At 36.9% G+C, this 17,070-nt stretch overlaps 1 protein-coding gene across 2 annotated transcripts in view; it reads left to right on the top strand.

Annotated features, from left to right (window-relative positions):
• The first annotated feature begins 502 nt into the window (after positions 1-502).
• The window catches only part of DCTN4 (dynactin subunit 4), a 30,331-nt gene continuing 13,763 nt past the window's right edge, over positions 503-17,070 (top strand). The window contains exons 1-9 of one of the 2 annotated variants that reach the window (XM_064484443.1): positions 503-673; positions 3,476-3,546; positions 5,696-5,874; positions 11,516-11,559; positions 13,850-13,957; positions 15,120-15,140; positions 15,532-15,605; positions 15,840-15,952; positions 16,242-16,351. In XM_064484443.1, the coding sequence (XP_064340513.1) occupies positions 539-673; positions 3,476-3,546; positions 5,696-5,874; positions 11,516-11,559; positions 13,850-13,957; positions 15,120-15,140; positions 15,532-15,605; positions 15,840-15,952; positions 16,242-16,351 (855 nt within the window). In that variant the 5' untranslated portion in view covers positions 503-538. The remainder of the gene's footprint in view (positions 674-3,475; positions 3,547-5,695; positions 5,875-11,515; positions 11,560-13,849; positions 13,958-15,119; positions 15,141-15,531; positions 15,606-15,839; positions 15,953-16,241; positions 16,352-17,070) is intronic. The other variant, XM_010991155.2, reaches the window with a different exon arrangement.

The raw sequence follows: 17,070 nt of genomic DNA, 5'->3' as shown, positions 1-17,070 counted from the left end.
GGAGTTCACAAGCTAACAAACTTCCAACGAGATAACATCTCTGAGTTTCCTACAGGTCACTGGCAAGGTTGTCACAAGAAAGTGCTGATGCGGACCCTTAGCTTTCCAGCTCCCATGAACCTCGGTCCAAGACACCCTCCATCAAGCTTGTGGATGTTTGTCTGGAAGATGAGGGTGGAAGACGCAGTGCTGAATGAACAAAAGAGCAACCTTCTTTTCTGTTAGAAACAAAGGAAAGGGGAACAGTAAGCCCATCTGGACTTGGTCTGTGACTCCGCACTTAGTAACAGAAAGCTCTGACTTCCGCCCGCTCAGCGGAAGCTCACAGAAACGCTGGGGAACAGGCCCGCAGTGGAGTAGAAACCCGGATTCCCATCTGAGCATGCGCACTTTGACTTTCGCCCGGCGCAAAGCTCCGCAAGCTCGGAAACCTTACGTCAAAGACTACGTTGAAAGACGTAGGGAGGGAAGTGAGGAAAACGCTGGCTCTCGGGTCACGTGATACGGCGGGAGCGTCGTTGACTCCTCCCCCTCCAAGATGGCGTCCTTGCTGCAATCGGAGCGGGTTCTCTACCTAGTCCAGGGAGAAAAGAAGGTTCGGGCCCCGCTCTCGCAGCTTTACTTCTGCCGCTACTGTAGCGAGCTGCGGTCGCTGGAATGTGTGTCTCACGAGGTAACGCGGTCTTCCTATGAATAGTGTGTGTGGGTTGGGGGAGGGGGAGGCGTTCCTCCTAGTCACGGCGACCGGCGGGGAAGTTCCGCCGGTTGGAGGCGGGTAGTTATTTTCCTAGTGTGCTGATTGGCTGTGCCTTCCGTCGCTCATATATGCCTGCAATTTAATTTGCTTATACGTACACAATTTGTCACTTTGTAAGGGAGGAGCGGCCTTGGGTGGGGCTGAACGGCCCTTCTGGGTCTAGGGCGCCCTCTGATTGGACATACTTGACTTTTGGGACCCTGGCTGTCCCTTGGAGGGGTTGGTAATTGGGTGGGTTGGGGGAAAAAAGGTTTGGGAGTGCTTAGTTAAGGCCATTTGAGAGGACAGTCTTACCAGATTAATTGAGGAGGTGCCCCTCCCATCCTGGAAGTTCTGCCCCTGCTTTGGCAGAAACTGGGCCCTCCTCAGACTGCCTTGCTCTGTTTCTTGGCCCAGGCCAAGGCCTGCAAAAAAGAAGTTGGGATGGGGTGAGCAGAGTGAAAAGCGCTTAGAATAAGGTCTGTCTTGTAAGAAGCTCAAAGTGTTGTATTCATGGCACGTCTCCTGAGCGTACAGTTCTGTCCTTCACGGGCGCAAGTGGGCACTGGAGGTGGGATTGCTCAGAACGTGAAAGATTGCACTCCCTAAAAAAAATCACCACATAGCAAAACCCCCAAATGTCTGCAGCACTTGGCACATCTTGTTCATTCAGTAAGCTTTGGGGATTAAAAAACTCATTAAGACATAAATCCTGCAGTTGAGTAACTTGCAGTCTCGTGAAGGAAAAGCTGATTAGTAATAAGACATAGTTACTGCTTATTCAGTACTTTTCTTTATGCCGTGTGCTTTACATGATCTCCTTTAATCATTTTGCAAACCAACAGAAAGGATACCTTTTTTAAAAAAACCTTTTCCAGTTAAAGAAACAGACACAAAATGTTTGTCCTATTTGGGAGTGGGGGAGGACCAGGATTTGAAACCAAGCAGCCTGATTCAGAGGACTTCACTGAATATGAGAAGATGTCCTATACCATAAACCATTCTACACATTATTAATAGTAATTATTAGCAATTTTTTCATATTATTAAGAATAGTCAGAGAAAGCAGTTAAAGAATAAAAGAGAAAAATCATTGCTGTATTATACACGTGATTTATTTTTTTCCTCCATTAGCACTTTGTGTGCTTATCTCTTTGGCATGTCCTTTCTCTTTAGGATCTTTCCCTGTTCCAGCTCCACCTCTAGAATTTATTGAATTAGATTTTCATTTGGTGATCATTAGGGAGCTCAATCTCCAAGAACTCTAAGGATCTCTTCAACTAGGGCGTTCAGTCATTTATAAAGACTGGTGTGCACCTGTGAAATGGAGGCCATTAGGGCTTGGGCAAAGGGCTGAAGCAGTCCAGAAAATTCTAATGGCAGCCTGAGATTGGAACTGCATATGATGGGACAAGCATAATTTGGAATCAGGACAAGAAGGAATGAATTATATTTTGCCTTTTATCATGCGTAAGTGCAAATATAAGTTGGCAATACTTTATTTTATGTTCCCGGAGACTATTTGAGCAGCAGCTGTATCTTTTCAAAGGTGGTTCTCTTTATAAGCAGATGATGAAAAAAAGAAACCAGTTTCTATCATGGTATTTATTTATTTATTTATTTTTAACATTTTTTATTGATTTATAATCATTTTACAATGTTCTGTCAAATTCCAGTGTTCAGCACAATTTTTCAGTCATTCATGGACATATACACACTCATTGTCACATTTTTTTCTCTGTGAGTTGTCATAACATTTTGTGTATATTTCCCTGTGCTATACAGTATAATCTTGTTTATCTATTCTACAATTTTGAGATCCCAGTCTATCCCTTCCCACCCTCCACCCCCCTGGTAACCACAAGTCTGTATTCTCTGTCTGTGAGTCTATTTCTGTCCTGTATTTACGCTTTGTTTTTGTTTGTTTGTTTGTTTTTGTTTTTTTAGATTCCACATATGAGCGATCTCATATGGTACTTTTCTTTCTCTTTCTGGCTTACTTCACTTAGAATGACATTCTCCAGGATCATGGTATTTATTTATGTTCAAGTGAATTTGCCTTTCCAACTGCAGTTGACTAGAGTTCTAGAATTATCAAATAGGATCTTACCTACTAAAGAAAATAATTATTCAGTCCTTAAAAAGTACAATAAATTTAATTTTTAACCATGTTTTTGAGTTAAATACATTGACTATCTTGTTAACTTAGTAGTTTAATTTGCCATTTAAAAATTTAATTGATTGGCTAAAGCTGACTTTGTAAATGTTAATTTATGCTTTTCTTCTGTGAACATGTAATACCTCAGTAATGAGAAAAATTTTTACAGCTCCCAGCTTTGGTCAAGTTAATTGCATTACAATAAAGCTAAACTAAATCAAAGAATATTTGATGACAGCTTCATAAATTGGGTTATTTTATTTGTTAATCTGTTTAAATTATTATACAGTTCTTCTACATAAACAACTTTTAACACATCTAATACATAAAACCCTGATGAAAAGGAACAGGAAAAATCGAAAAGGCAAAATAGAAGGATTTCAGGTAACCCAGGGGTTAAGGGAAAAAACTGGTGATTGAAGAATAAACCTCAAGCTGAAACAGTCCAGATTCTTTGACAAGTGGTTTCTCACCTGCTGCAGAATCATGTTGTTTTAAAATTCACTATTTGGTGTAGGCATATACACAGACTAAACAGTGTCTTTTCCTCTGGTTTTTTCGATTTCTTGTTTTCTCTCTAGGTGGACTCCCATTACTGTCCCAGTTGTTTAGAAAATATGCCATCAGCTGAAGCCAAACTGAAAAAGAATAGGTAAGACTGGGATCCATTTTTTTGTTTTCTCCAGCTGTTTTTATAAATAGCTGATAAGAAACACATGGAATTAACTTTTATCTTTAACTAGCTGTTTTTTATTTTTTAGCATCACCTTTACCAAAGATGAAATGTCCTTTCATTTTTGAAAAATAAACTCTGTATTTTAGAACAGTTTAGACTTAAGAATTCCTGTGAGAATTCCCTTAACCCTTAACCCCTATTTTTAATGTCTTACATTAGTAGGGCATATTTGTCTCAACTAATGAACAGTATTGATAGCATTATTATTAAGTAAACTCCGTATTTGATTTAGATTTCCTCAATTATTTCCTAATCTCCTTTTTCTGTTCTAGGATTCTATTCAGGATACCCACATTATATTTGTCATTTCTCCTTAGACTCCTCTTGCTGTGACATTTTCTTAGACTTTCCTTAGTTTTGATGACCTTAAAAATTCTGAAGTGTACTGGTAAGATACTTTGTGGAGTATCCTACAGTTGGAAGTTGTCTGATGTTTTTCTCATCTGCTGGGGGAATGCATTATGGGAAGAAGGACCACACAGGCGTAGCGCATCTCTCCTCACAGCATATTAAGGGTGTATACTCCCAGTATGACTTATCACTGTTGATGTTAACCTTGATTACCTGGCTTGAGCTACTGTTTGTCAAGTTTCTCTGATGTCAAGTTTCTTTTTTTTTTCCTTCTCTTTTTCCATGTTTTACTCTTCAGAAGGAAATGCACCATCACAGCCCACACTTAAATAGTGGGGAGTTATGCTCCCCTTCTGGGAGGACTGTTTCCATGAATTACTTGGAATTCTTTTGCGTGAAAGATTTTTCTCTTCTCCCATATGTATTTACTTAAAGCAGTATGGGCTCATGAATATTTATTTCATACTTTAGGTTATAATCCAATACTGTATTTTTTTTACTCAAATTGTTCCAGCTTTGGCCATTGGGACCTCTTTTGGTAGACGCCTGCTTCCCTTTAACATATACCCGTCATTGTCCGCCGTGACGAGGAGGAGACCGTTGTTCATTTGTTTGCGTGCTGTCTTGCTTTCTGGTGTTGGGAGATATTCCAGGCTCATCTTGTTTATTTTCTGCCCCAGTCCTAGAGTCAGCCATTTCTCCAAGGAGCCCTGGTACCTTTTATTGGAGAGTGGTATTAAAAACCAAGATCTGAGTAGTAGGTGTGTTCATTGCTACCACTACCGTTTTGGTTTTTAGCTTGGTTTGAAAGTCCTTTGCTACTAGTCACATCTATACACTTCCATGGATATGAACTACTGTTACCTGTCTTTCCTGTCCCCAAGAAACAGCTCTTTATAAACCAGTTTTGTATGCTATTCACACATTAATTCTATCATTTAATCCTCAGAATATCCCAGTGAGGTGGGTACTGTTGTTATCCTTATTTGAGGATATTCTCCAGTAGCAAAATATCACAGATAATTGGAGTTACGGAATGGAACTTCAGAGCAAGTCCAGGACTGGAGGTGAAATCTTGATAATCTCACGTGGTGGGGAAGTTGAAAACAACAAGGCATGCGAGCCCCTGACGGGGAGTGTTGGCTGGTTCACTAGGAAGACTGGTACCTAAAGAGAGAGCAGAAAGCCTTGAAAATGCACTGCTGCTGAGCTGTTCCATCTTGGTAGCTTGTTTGGGATCTGTTTCAGCTCTGGCACAGCAAGCAAGCAGTTATTTTCCAAACCCAGTTTCACAGCTTATTGTTTTATTGCCTCTCAGATTTCCATTGTGCAATTGGCCTGTCCTCTCTAAAGTCGTAAGCTGTGACGTTTCTCTGTCCCACAGAAATCTTTGTGGTCTGTACAAACTGTCTAAAAGTTAACTCCAGACTGTTAACAGTGGTTCCACCTCTGTGGAGTAGGATTGGGTCAGGCTCCAGTTCTTCAGAAGGTTGGATGATGATTGCATTTTTTAAAATAATTAACATATAATACTTTTGAAAACATAGTTTGTAAGAGTCACTTCAGAGTACTTTTAAATTTCTTTTTGCTTGAGAGGCACCCTTCCCTTATAGTTCTCTCTTGAATTCATAAGCGTAGACTAATGTCTGGCGCATGGTAGGTGCTTGGTAAATATTTGTTGAATGAATGAATGATTGTGTGTGTTGTGTCATAGGTGCGCCAACTGCTTTGACTGTCCTGGCTGTATGCACACCCTCTCCACTCGGGCCACAAGCATCTCTACACAGCTTCCAGATGACCCTGCCAAGACCACCATGAAGAAAGCCTATTACCTGGCCTGTGGATTTTGTCGCTGGACATCTAGAGATGTGGGCATGGCAGACAAATCTGTGGGTGAGTGAGGGAGGCTTCAGCAGGAGATTTTGTGAATTAATTGCACACAAATTATTATTTCTGTTACCCGTTGGGAGGTAGGAGCTAAATTCAGACAGAGTAGGTTGTCATTAAATCTTCTATATTTCCCAGTCCTCACATTTATAGACCATGATGTTTCATCTGAGATTGGGTAAACTATTTCATTTTCTTAGAGTTGATAAAAAAGCATTTATAAATCGGACACTCTCTTGGAATCAAAATATTAATGTTCTTCATAAAAAGTAAACACTCCTGATGGTAAAACACACCAAGAACAAACCTAAAAGATGAAAATAGCATATCTTGGATTGTATATAACAGGCTAAAGATAAATAACCAAAAATAAGGAACCCTTACAAGTCAATAAGAAAACTACCCAATAGAAAAATGTCATCAAAGGATATGAACAGCAGCTCTCAGAAATGGAAATAAAAATGGGCAGTAACCAAAATGTGTGCAAATTATTGGATCTTTTTTTGTTTACAACTCAGGTGATTTTTTTTTAAAGTCAATAAATATGTAAAAAGATATATTCAGTTTTACTAGTAATGAGATAAATGCAAATTAAAACTTCATCCATTGAATTGGCAAAATTTTAAAAATCTGGTAAAGAATATGGGAGAAGAGTCCTTTTGTCTCCTGCCACCTTACAGAGCAGTTTGACAACATTTATAAACATTTTAAATTGCTTTTATTCTTGGGCCCAGCAGTTCCATGTGCAAATATCTATCCTGGAGCATTCGAACATGTGCTCAAAGGTACATGTATATGTATCATGAGTGAAACAGAAAAGTCCTGTATGTTTGGACCTAAAGACAGTCTAAGGGGTTAATTACCTCTCCATCATTTGAGCATTTCGAAGCAGAGGTTGCATTTACCTTTATCAGGAAACTTATTTTTATATTTCCCATTCTCCATGGTTAACATCGGAGAGTAGAAACACTCTTATTGGTCAGTTTGAAATCTTGAGTTGCTGTTTATTTGTTATATAAACAGTGGCACTGCTAACTCCCCCTTGTCTTTTTTCTTGCTGAAATTTCGTTTGTTTAATTTTCTAAAAGTTTTTTAGACATGTTAACTCCCAGTTTTGAGTTTTCATTAAAAATATCAGCTTACTAATATATGAGGAAGCCAAAAGCAAACTCATTTTGTCATTTGATATAGCTAAAATGAAAATGGACTTTAGCTAAAAATTTTCTATAAAGTCTTACACACTTTGGAAGTAAATATGGGTGATAATTCTTTCGATTCAACTCTAAAAACCTCAAAGTGGCACTCAATTCATTAAGTTAGAGTATATTTTTCCGTGTTCGTATTTTGTTTCTTTTTATCAAATTAAAGAAACAAAACTTAGAAATCCAAATAGATTTCTTAATTTGTTATTCTGTAAGTGCATAAGCCATTAGAATTGGAGAATTTCTATTTCAGAATTTAAAGCATGTGTTTTTAGAAATCTAACTCCTCTAGGATAGCTTGATAGTGATAATTGAATACTAGGAGCTCTTAAGGAATACAGATAATTTCATTTTTTCCATGATGTCATTGGTGTCCAGCAAGCCCTGAAACCACTTTAGTTAGAACTATTTGTTTGTTTGTAAGTAAGCCATTAAGTCAGTAATGTGCAGAAACTTACGAGATCATCAAATTTGGGGGTGGCGGGTAATTAGATTTATGTATTTTTTAATTAATTTTTTACTTTATTTTATTTTTTAGTGGAAGTACTGGGGATTGAACCCAGGACCTTGTGTGTGCTAAGCACGCACTCTACTGCTGAGCTATGCCCTCCCCCCACCCTCAAATTTTTATTTAGAATAAATCATCAGTTCTAAAGAAGTAATTAAGTAAAGCATTCAGGTTTTCTAAAATACTACTAAAACATTTCTTTCACGTAATTATTTTTCATGATTGCCTTAAGTAAGGTAACTTTTAAAGTATGAATATTGTGCTGAAGGATGTTCTTTGCTGCCATTTTTTGCAAGGGGGTAAAGTGTCACCTTCAACAAGAGTCCTTTTTGGCTTAAAAAAAAGTTATTTTGAATTATACAAATAATACATTGATGAAATTATCACCCAGCTTAAGAAATTAAGCATAACCAAACAGCCCATGGTATATCCTTCCCCCACTGCATCTGCCTTCATCTGCCTTGGAGAGAGGTGATCAGCACAGTCCTGAGTTCAGTTGTTCATCAGTGTCTGTGCCTGTCTTTGCACTTCTCCGCCTATGTATGTAGCCGCTAGCAAATAATGCTTCTCAACTGAAACAAATAGAAACATGCTGTTATGTATCCTGCTACGACTTTTCTCTACCAGTGCATCTGTGGTGGGTAGCTGTGATGGTAGTTGATTCATGTATGACTTCCTACCACAGTTTACTTCTCAGCTCTCCTCTGGATGGACATTTAGGTTGTTTTCAGTTTTTTGCTTTTGACAGCAGTGTAGGTAGATACATTCTTGTGTGTATTACCTGTCATAGGAGTAAGAGTTTCTCTGCATAAAAAGTAAAAGCAAAATTGCTATATATAGGGGAGAGGGTATAGCTCAAGTGGTAGAGCACATGCTTATCATGCACGAGGTCTTAGGTTGAATCCTCAGTACCTCCATTAAAAACAATAACAATTAAATAAACAAAACGAATTACCTCCCCCTCCAAAAAAAGTAAAATAGAGCAGGGCTCAGCAGATGTTAAACAAACAAAGAAACATTTAAAAAATAAATCTAAAATGTTGTAAAAATAAAATAAATAAATAAATAAATAAAATAAAATAAAATAAAATAAAATAAAATAAAATAAAATTGCAGTGTCCATCTTTAGCTCTCCAAAATGGTTCACAGTTTTTGCTCCAACTAATAATATTTAAGAGTGGACTACCTATTGCTCCAGATCCTTGGTAGCTCTTAACTGCTGTTGGACTTCTTTTAAGTTTTTCCAAACCAGTGGTTGTGAAACGATACCTCATTACAGTTTATTTTTTCCCTTTTTTATTTGGTTAGCTCTATTGAGATGTTATTTACACATAATGAAGCTCACCAATTTTAAGCGTAGAATTCTTTGATTTTTGACAGGTATATATAGCCATGTAGCCACCACCACAATCATGTTATACAGAATTTCCATTACCATGAAACACTTTTTCATGCCCCTTTGCAGTCAGTTCCTTCCACCTACCTCCTGGCCTGTGACTAACACTGATTTGCTTTCTTTCACCGTAATTGTGCTTTAACTAGAAGTTTATGTAATTGGAGCAGTTTAGTCTTTTGTGTCTGTCTCTTTCCCTTAGCATAATGCTTCTGAGGTCCCATCGTGTTTTTGCTTTTTATTTTTCAGTAGTTTTCTATCATATGGATATACCATAATTTGTTTATTTATTCTCCAGTTGATGAACATTGATGTTTTTCCAGTTTGGGACTCATACGAATGAAGCTGCTATGAACATGTGCCTACAAATTTTAGTGTGGATGTGTGTTTTCGTTTTTCTTGAGTAAATATCTAGGAGTAGAATTGCTGGGTCATAGGGTAAGTGTATGTTTAACTGGACCAGAAACTGCCAAACTATTTTCCGAAGTGGCTGTACCATTTTGGGTCCTCACCAGCAATGTAGGAGAGTTCCAGTTCCTGAGCAACCCTTAGTATTCTGTGTCTTTCTCATTTTAGCCATTCTAGTGAGTGTGTAGAGCTACTTCATCATGGGTTTAATTTGCATTTCCTTAATGTGCTTATTTTCCATCCATGTATTTCCTTTGGTGAAGTGTTTGTACAAACCTTTTGCCATTTAAATTGAGTTTTTTATCTTTTCATTGAGTTGTGAGAGTTTCGTATTCTGGATGCAAGTCCTTTGTTGAAAAGATGTTTTGCAAATTCTCTCTCACAATCTGTGGCTTATCTTTTTATTTCTTCAACAGAGTCTTTTGAAGAACACAAGTTTCTAATTTTGATGAGGTTAATTTATCAATTTTTTTGTTTTATAGTTTGTGCCTTTCATGTCCTACTAAAGAAACTTTAGCCTAACCCAAGGTCACTAAGATTTTCACTTATGTTTTCTTCTAGAAATAATATAGTTTCAGCTCTTCCGTGTTAAATCTCTTACCATTTCAGGGTAAGTTTTGTAAATGTTGTGAGGTAAGGGTTGAGGTTAATTTTTTTTATATTTGGGTATCCAATTATTACAGCACCATTTGTTGAAAGCACTCATTGTGATTTTACTTTCAGCTTTCTGGAATAATTTTTTCCTTTATGATGTGTGCTTTTCTTTCTTATGTAACAAGTTCTTAATGAAAATCAAAACTACAATGAGGTATCACCTCACACTAATTAGAATGGCCATTTTTTAAAAGTCTACAAATAATAAATGCTGGAGAGGGTGTGGAGAAAAAGGATCCCTCCTACACTGTTAGTGGGAATGTAAATTGATGCAGCCACTATGGAGAACAGTATGGAGGGTCCTTTCAAAACTAAAAATAGAGTTACCATATGATCCAGCAATCCCACTTTGGGGCATATATCCAGGTAAAACTATAACTTAAAAAGATACATGCATACCAGTGTTCATAGCAGCATTATTTACAATAGTCAAGACATGGAAGCAACCTAATGTCCATCAATGGATGACTTGATAAAGAAGATGTGGCATATATATATATATATATACATATATACAATGGACTGTTATTCTGCCATGAAAAGAATGAAGTAATGCCATTTGCAGCAACATGGCTGGACCTAGAGATTATCATATTAAGTGAAATAAGTCAGAGAAAGAAAGACAAATATCACCCATATGTGGAATCCAAAAAAATGGTACAAGTGAACTTATTTACAAACCAGAAATAGACTCACAGAAATAAAAAACAAAGTGGTTACCAAAGGGGAATGGAGAGAAGGATTTATTTTATGTATAAAATAAATAACAGGAACCCACTGTATAGCACGGGGAACTATATTCAGTATCTTATGATAACCTATAGTGGAAAAGAATCTGAAAAAGAGTATATATGTGTGTACATACAATTGAATCGCTTTGCTGTACACCTAAAACTAGCACAACATTGTAAATCAACTATACGTCAATAAAAAATTTCAAAAATGAAAGAAAAAATTCCAATCAGAAAAAGAAGAGAAATTCTCTGAACCAAGGTCGTAGAACATAGAAATTGCACAGTGTTGCAGATAACGTCAAGTTCTCTGGAGTCAGACTGCCTGGATTTGAATCCTGGCTTTGCTACTTCCTGTCTCTTTGACTTTGGGCAAGTTGTTTAACTCCCTAGGCCTCAATTTCCTCATTTCTAAAATGAGACTAATAGTGAGAGTCCATATCTCAGAGGGTTATTAATGAGAGTAAGATGAAGTGTAATACATTTCAAGTATCTGGCACAGAAAGTTGTACGTGTGTTAGTTGTAGTGGTGGTTGTGGTGGTGGTGGTTATTATCACCATCATTATATTTAAAAAAAAATTTTTTTTTATTCTGAGTTCTCTGGTCTATATAATTTCTTGGGCTCCTTCTTGGAAATTGTGTGATTTTGTGTTTTTAAGTTTTATTTTTGTGGCCTGCAGATGACCTGTTTTCATGAAAATGAAATTATCAAATTATGAACATCTTGTTTAATATTCCTTTATTTTGCAGCTAGTGGTGGTTGGCAGGAACCTGAAAATCCTCACACGCAACGGGTAAGTAAAGGGTCATCACAGAGAGGATGAAATAAGAAAAAGAGGAAGAAAAAGATCATTTTATCAGTGGATATGGCTCATGCTTATAAATCCGTGATGTATATTTTGATGTCCTTTACGCTTAGAAAGTGTTTCTTGTTGTAAGACATTAAATCACAATGACAGTTTTATCTATCTGACTTAAGTTAATAGAGAAACTTAGGTGTAATTTTAGTTCTGACTGGGAAAAGGAAACGATATGTTTTTGCTTTTCACATACCCACCAACTAAGTTAAGGGTCCATTTGTTCTCAGAAATGTCATCAGCATACAGACATCTTAACTCCTTGAAACAACACTAATTTAGAAGACGCCGTTGGACTCAGTAGTGGTTGCCTGTAGAATCATGATGTGGACATCCTAGTAGTTCACAGTGAATTGATCTGTGTGCTATACGTCAGAACTGATTTTGTTGCCCCTGGAAATGAAATATGAGAAAGATGATGAATTGTAATCAAAGTGAGTTGTATAATCAAACTGCAAACTAAACAGTAACTTATGATTATTCACTTATGATATCAGCAAAAATTGGAAATACTGAAAATATCCTGGATGGGAATGTAGGGAATTGGACCTTTTAACAACCATACTATTGTTAGTGTAAATTAATAGATTTCTTAAGTTCTCAGCAGTATCTACTTCCTGGACTGTGACCTACAGAAATACTTGTACTTATGCAGACACACAGAAAAATACATATATATACATGGGATTATCAAGCATGTGCTCCATACTCTGTGCCAGGGGTGGTACTGAACACTAGGAATACATGGTCCTTACCGTCGTAAAGCTGAAGTCTAATGGGAAAACAATCATATATTCCCCAGATACGGAAAAGACTCTTAAGTTATGCGAAAGCATGATAAATTATGCAGGTGAGCATTTATTAGGGGGAGTTTCAACTAGTTAGGTCCACGTGTGAGGCTTGCGCTAGGATGGCAGGCACAGAAGGGAAAGAATTCAGGGTGTTGGATAGCATAGGGAAGGAGCTTGTGAGTGGACGAAGCATAGCACGTCATAGACGAGGGCAAATGTGCTGGAGTGGAGCATAGCAATAGGTGAATGCAGGGAAGGATCTGGGGTCAGACCGTGCAGAAAAGTGTGGACCAGGAAGCAATTTGCAAAGCCCTTAAAGGTTTTAAGTGAGGAGCTGACAGAATCAGATTAGTGCTTCTAAAAAATAATTACTGGTGAATTGAGAAGTAATTATTTACAAGAGTGGGTACCAGGAGACCATTTAAGTGCTCTCAGAGGAAATGGTTAAATACCTTTAGGACATCTGTACCAGGTAATAAGATGCAGCCTGTAAACAGAATGAAGTTTTGTACTAAATGTTTGTACTGAATGAAAAGTTTATGATACTTTAAGTGAAAAAGTTTTAAAATGGGAAGTTTTTTCCTTATATGAAAAATAAAAATATCTGTATTTTTATACTCATAAAAGCTATACATCTATACATGGATTTTTTAAAAATGTATGCAAAAAATATCATACTTGTATCTGTAAGTGTAAGAAAGATATCTAAGATATAATGGTGGATACCTCTGGTGAGAGGAAGGGTGGTCTTAGGCATGAGAGATAAAAGATAAATTTTACTTTTTATTCTTTATGTTTGTATATTATTTGAACTTTTCACAATTATCATGTATTGCTTTTATGATTAAAATTTTTTTTGATGTATTATCTTTTTTTAGGTTTCACTTATTTATTTATTTATGTTTTGGAGGGGTAATTAAGTTTATTTATTTATTTACTTTTTTTTTTTTTTAGAGGAGGTACTGGGGATTGAACCCAGGACCTCGTGCATGCTAAGCATACGCTCTACCACTTTGAGCTATACCCTCCCGCCCTAAAATGTATTTTAAAAATGAAAATGTATGATGGACTGGGGGAGAAAATAGAGTATGAAATGTTACATCCTTAGGAATAGATGGTCCTGTAGCCATGCAGAAAAAGTAGGAGCAGTTGTGAGGGGAAGTAATGAAGTAAAAGAGCAGTGAGAAGAGAACATGAAATTTTCAAGCCTTTTCATTGCCCATTTCTTCCTGTTGTTGAACTTGAAGATTCCATTTCAATTCTGAAAATAGATCACACAGTGAAAAAAAAATCTCTGACAAAAAGGGCAAACTTGCCTACCTTAATAAATTTGTCTTTTCTGTTCATTATGTGTCTGGTTGGTATAGTTGATTAATTTTGTAAGCTTCTTGTTAGCTTTTTCATGAAACAGATACTGAGTCCTTGATTTCTTACAGATGAACAAATTGATTGAGTATTACCAGCAACTTGCTCAGAAGGAGAAGGTTGAGCGAGATCGCAAGAAACTGGCACGGCGTAGAAACTATATGCCTTTGGCTTTTTCGGTGAGGACTTGGTACAAAAAGGAGTTTGGAGTTCATTGATCAAGACCTGTGTGGCATAAGAACAGTGAACATTTCAGAAAATGGCTGTTGTCCTGAGATCCCTGACTGATGGCTAGCAGGCAAAGGCTCCTCAGACCATAGGTGTTCAAGTCCAGTGGTTATGCTTTTGCCATATCATTAGTTCTATTTGAATTCTTTGAGTTTTAAGGACATTTGTGTTTCTTTCTCCATCACTCCCCTTTCTCTTTTGATTATTTCCCAAAGAGGCTACTGTTTAGTTTTGTAGGCAAATTTACAGCTTTTGGATATTAAAGAAAGTCAGAAAAATAGGAGCAAATGGTTGGTTTTATCCATATTTCCCATTGCAGCCCACCCACCTTTGGCATACTGGTAGTAGTGGTTTCCCAGCTTTAGTTATAATTTTTTGGCACCTTCCAGTAGTTCTTCCGTATGAAAAACACTGACTTTTACACAGAGCATTTTTGTTGTTAAATAAGTAGTAATATGTGCAAGTGTGGTTTTTAATAGGAATTATTTATGAAAGTCATTCTCTACTGGTTTGTATACTACCAATCAGAAGCAAGAAATTAGGATCTAGAGCTTTTGCTATTGCCCAAGTTTTACTTGTTCTCACAAAACAATTTATTTTCTGTGTGTTCACTTGGAGCCAAGCAGATTGGCATTTAATGAATAATGTTTACTGAATGGCGTTGATATGTCAGGCTCTGTGCTAAACACTTTACACATAGTACTTTGTTCAGGCCTCACAACAGTCCTGTGTAGATGGTACATCCCCATTTTACACTTGAGGAAAGGCTCGATAACTTGTCATACTGCCTCTGCATGAGAATTAGTTAAGCCATTCAAACCCTAAGAATTGATAAGGGCCATATAAAAATACCTAGTTTAGAATTTAGTAAAACATTAAAACTTGCAAAATATCCACGTTTGCCAAAGACTTCCTAATGAGGTCTTAATGAATGTTTTGAACCATCCAGTGGGATAATCAGTGTATGCACTAGCGTATCTCGGAAAGGAATTTGAATTAAATGCATTATTCTTCCAACTTTCCCATAAAACCTGCCTGCTGTATGAGTTTGCTTCTATCTTATGCTGCATTTTTTGTCTCTGTTGCAACCTGCTGCTATTTTGGGGCCTTCAGCAACATACTATTCATGTAGTGGTAAGTTCTCTTTTATGATTCTTGCTGACCCTGAGGAAGTTAGCAGATGATCACTGGTATTCCGAGAAGACGTTCATCATGGGTCTTGGATACTCCACATAGTTCTAGTCTAAGCTATAGCTTAGCTACTTTTAGGTTAAAAGTCACATTTTGCTCATTTTCACTGTATTAATGTAGTTTCAATCTCCATGTTTGGTGCTTTTGTTATTATTTTAAGACTAAGATGATGTGGGGCTACAAACTACTCTTCTTTAAAAGAAGCTTTCAAAGTAGCTTTTTTTTTTTGCTTATTCCCTGAGCTTCTCATGCTGTCCCTCCCAAAATTTTTAATTTTGATAACGAGGAGATATTAAAGTGGAATTTCTAATAGGAATTTCTGAACTCTGTTTAGGACAAATATGGTCTTGGAACCAGGCTTCAGCGACCACGAGCTGGTACAACCATCAGTACCCTTGCTGGACTTTCGTAAGTTTGGGCATTAAATGGGCTTTTAGGCAAAAAGCAGGTATTAAAGTGATTATTGAAAGAATGTGATTCCAAGTAAATAACAGTTGCCGATGATGAAGAAGATACTCATACTTAGAAAAGACCCAAACAGAAAGAATATTCTACAATAGAGGAGTACTTCATTTATTGGTATCATAGACTTTGAAGATAACCACATGGACTCTTGAGAAATTACTGTTTTTTCTCCTTTAGCCTTAAAGAAGGAGAGGACCAGAAAGAGATAAAGATTGAGCCAGCTCAGGCTGTAGATGAAGTGGAACCTCTGCCTGAAGACTATTATACGAGGCCAGTAAATTTGACAGAGGGTAATTTTATACATGATTGTACTTTGTTTTTATTTTACATCTAATCCTGCTTTTGTTACTTATATGCCTTATGATTTGGGATTTTTAAAGTCCTAGTTTTTAGTGGTAGAATGAATTGTGTAGAAAGTAAAAGAGACATAATCATTTGAAAAATGTTAAAATGTCTGTCAGATTTCTATATTACAGTTTTTTGAAGAACACTGTTCACAAAGTCGGTGTTATTTCTTATAATTGTCTGATTTTGAGCAAGTCACTGTAAACTAAGCTTGGTTTCTGCCTTTCACACTAGTGACCACCCTTCAGCAGCGCCTCTTACAGCCTGACTTCCAGCCAATCTGTGCTTCACAGCTGTATCCTCGGCACAAGCATCTTCTGATCAAAAGGTCCCTGCGCTGCCGGGTAAGTGTTCCCTTCTGTAGATTTGCCATTTGTGTAGGAGAAAAGCAAAAATAAACATGATTGGTGTCTGGTCAATATCAAAACCTCTGGAATGTGGTAAATATAGAAAATGCTTATAGAGAATATACCATTTTAAAAATTTCAAGATAAACTTAATCCTCATAACTCAGTGAGGTAGGTACTGTTGTTATCCTTGTTTTACAAGTGTGGAAATGGAGGTTTCTGAAGGTTAAGATTATATTGCTAACCTCTAAAAGACTCGTGAAAGAATATAAAGATTTTAGGCTAGTAGAGAGGAAACAAGAAGATGTAATAAAAAATAATCAATCTAAAAGAAAACAAAGAAGGAAAAAAATCCAGGCTCTGGGAATCTATGGAATGAACAGCTGAGTTTCTTCAATAAATTGTAAAAGGAAACAAATACAAAAAAAACAAACTAAAAAGGAAAAGGAACTATTAGTACTATCCAACTATTCTGTGATGATGGAACTGTTCTGTATCTGCACAGTCCAACATATAGCCACTAGTCACATGTGGCTACTAAGCACTTGAAATGTGATAGTGCAGCTGAGGTCCTAAATCTTTCTAAGATGAAATGCATTTAAATAACCACATGTGACTAGTAGCCGCTATTACCAAATACCGTAGCACTAGATTAGAAGAGACTTAAGAGGCCTGTCAATCAAACACAGTGTATAGACTTTAATTCCTGATTCAAA

The sequence above is a fragment of the Camelus dromedarius genome, chromosome 3, assembly GCF_036321535.1.
Source record: "Camelus dromedarius isolate mCamDro1 chromosome 3, mCamDro1.pat, whole genome shotgun sequence".
Lineage (NCBI taxonomy): Eukaryota > Metazoa > Chordata > Mammalia > Artiodactyla > Camelidae > Camelus > Camelus dromedarius.
Note: the sequence above shows the minus strand (reverse complement) of the source record. Positions and strands in the feature narration are given on the sequence as shown.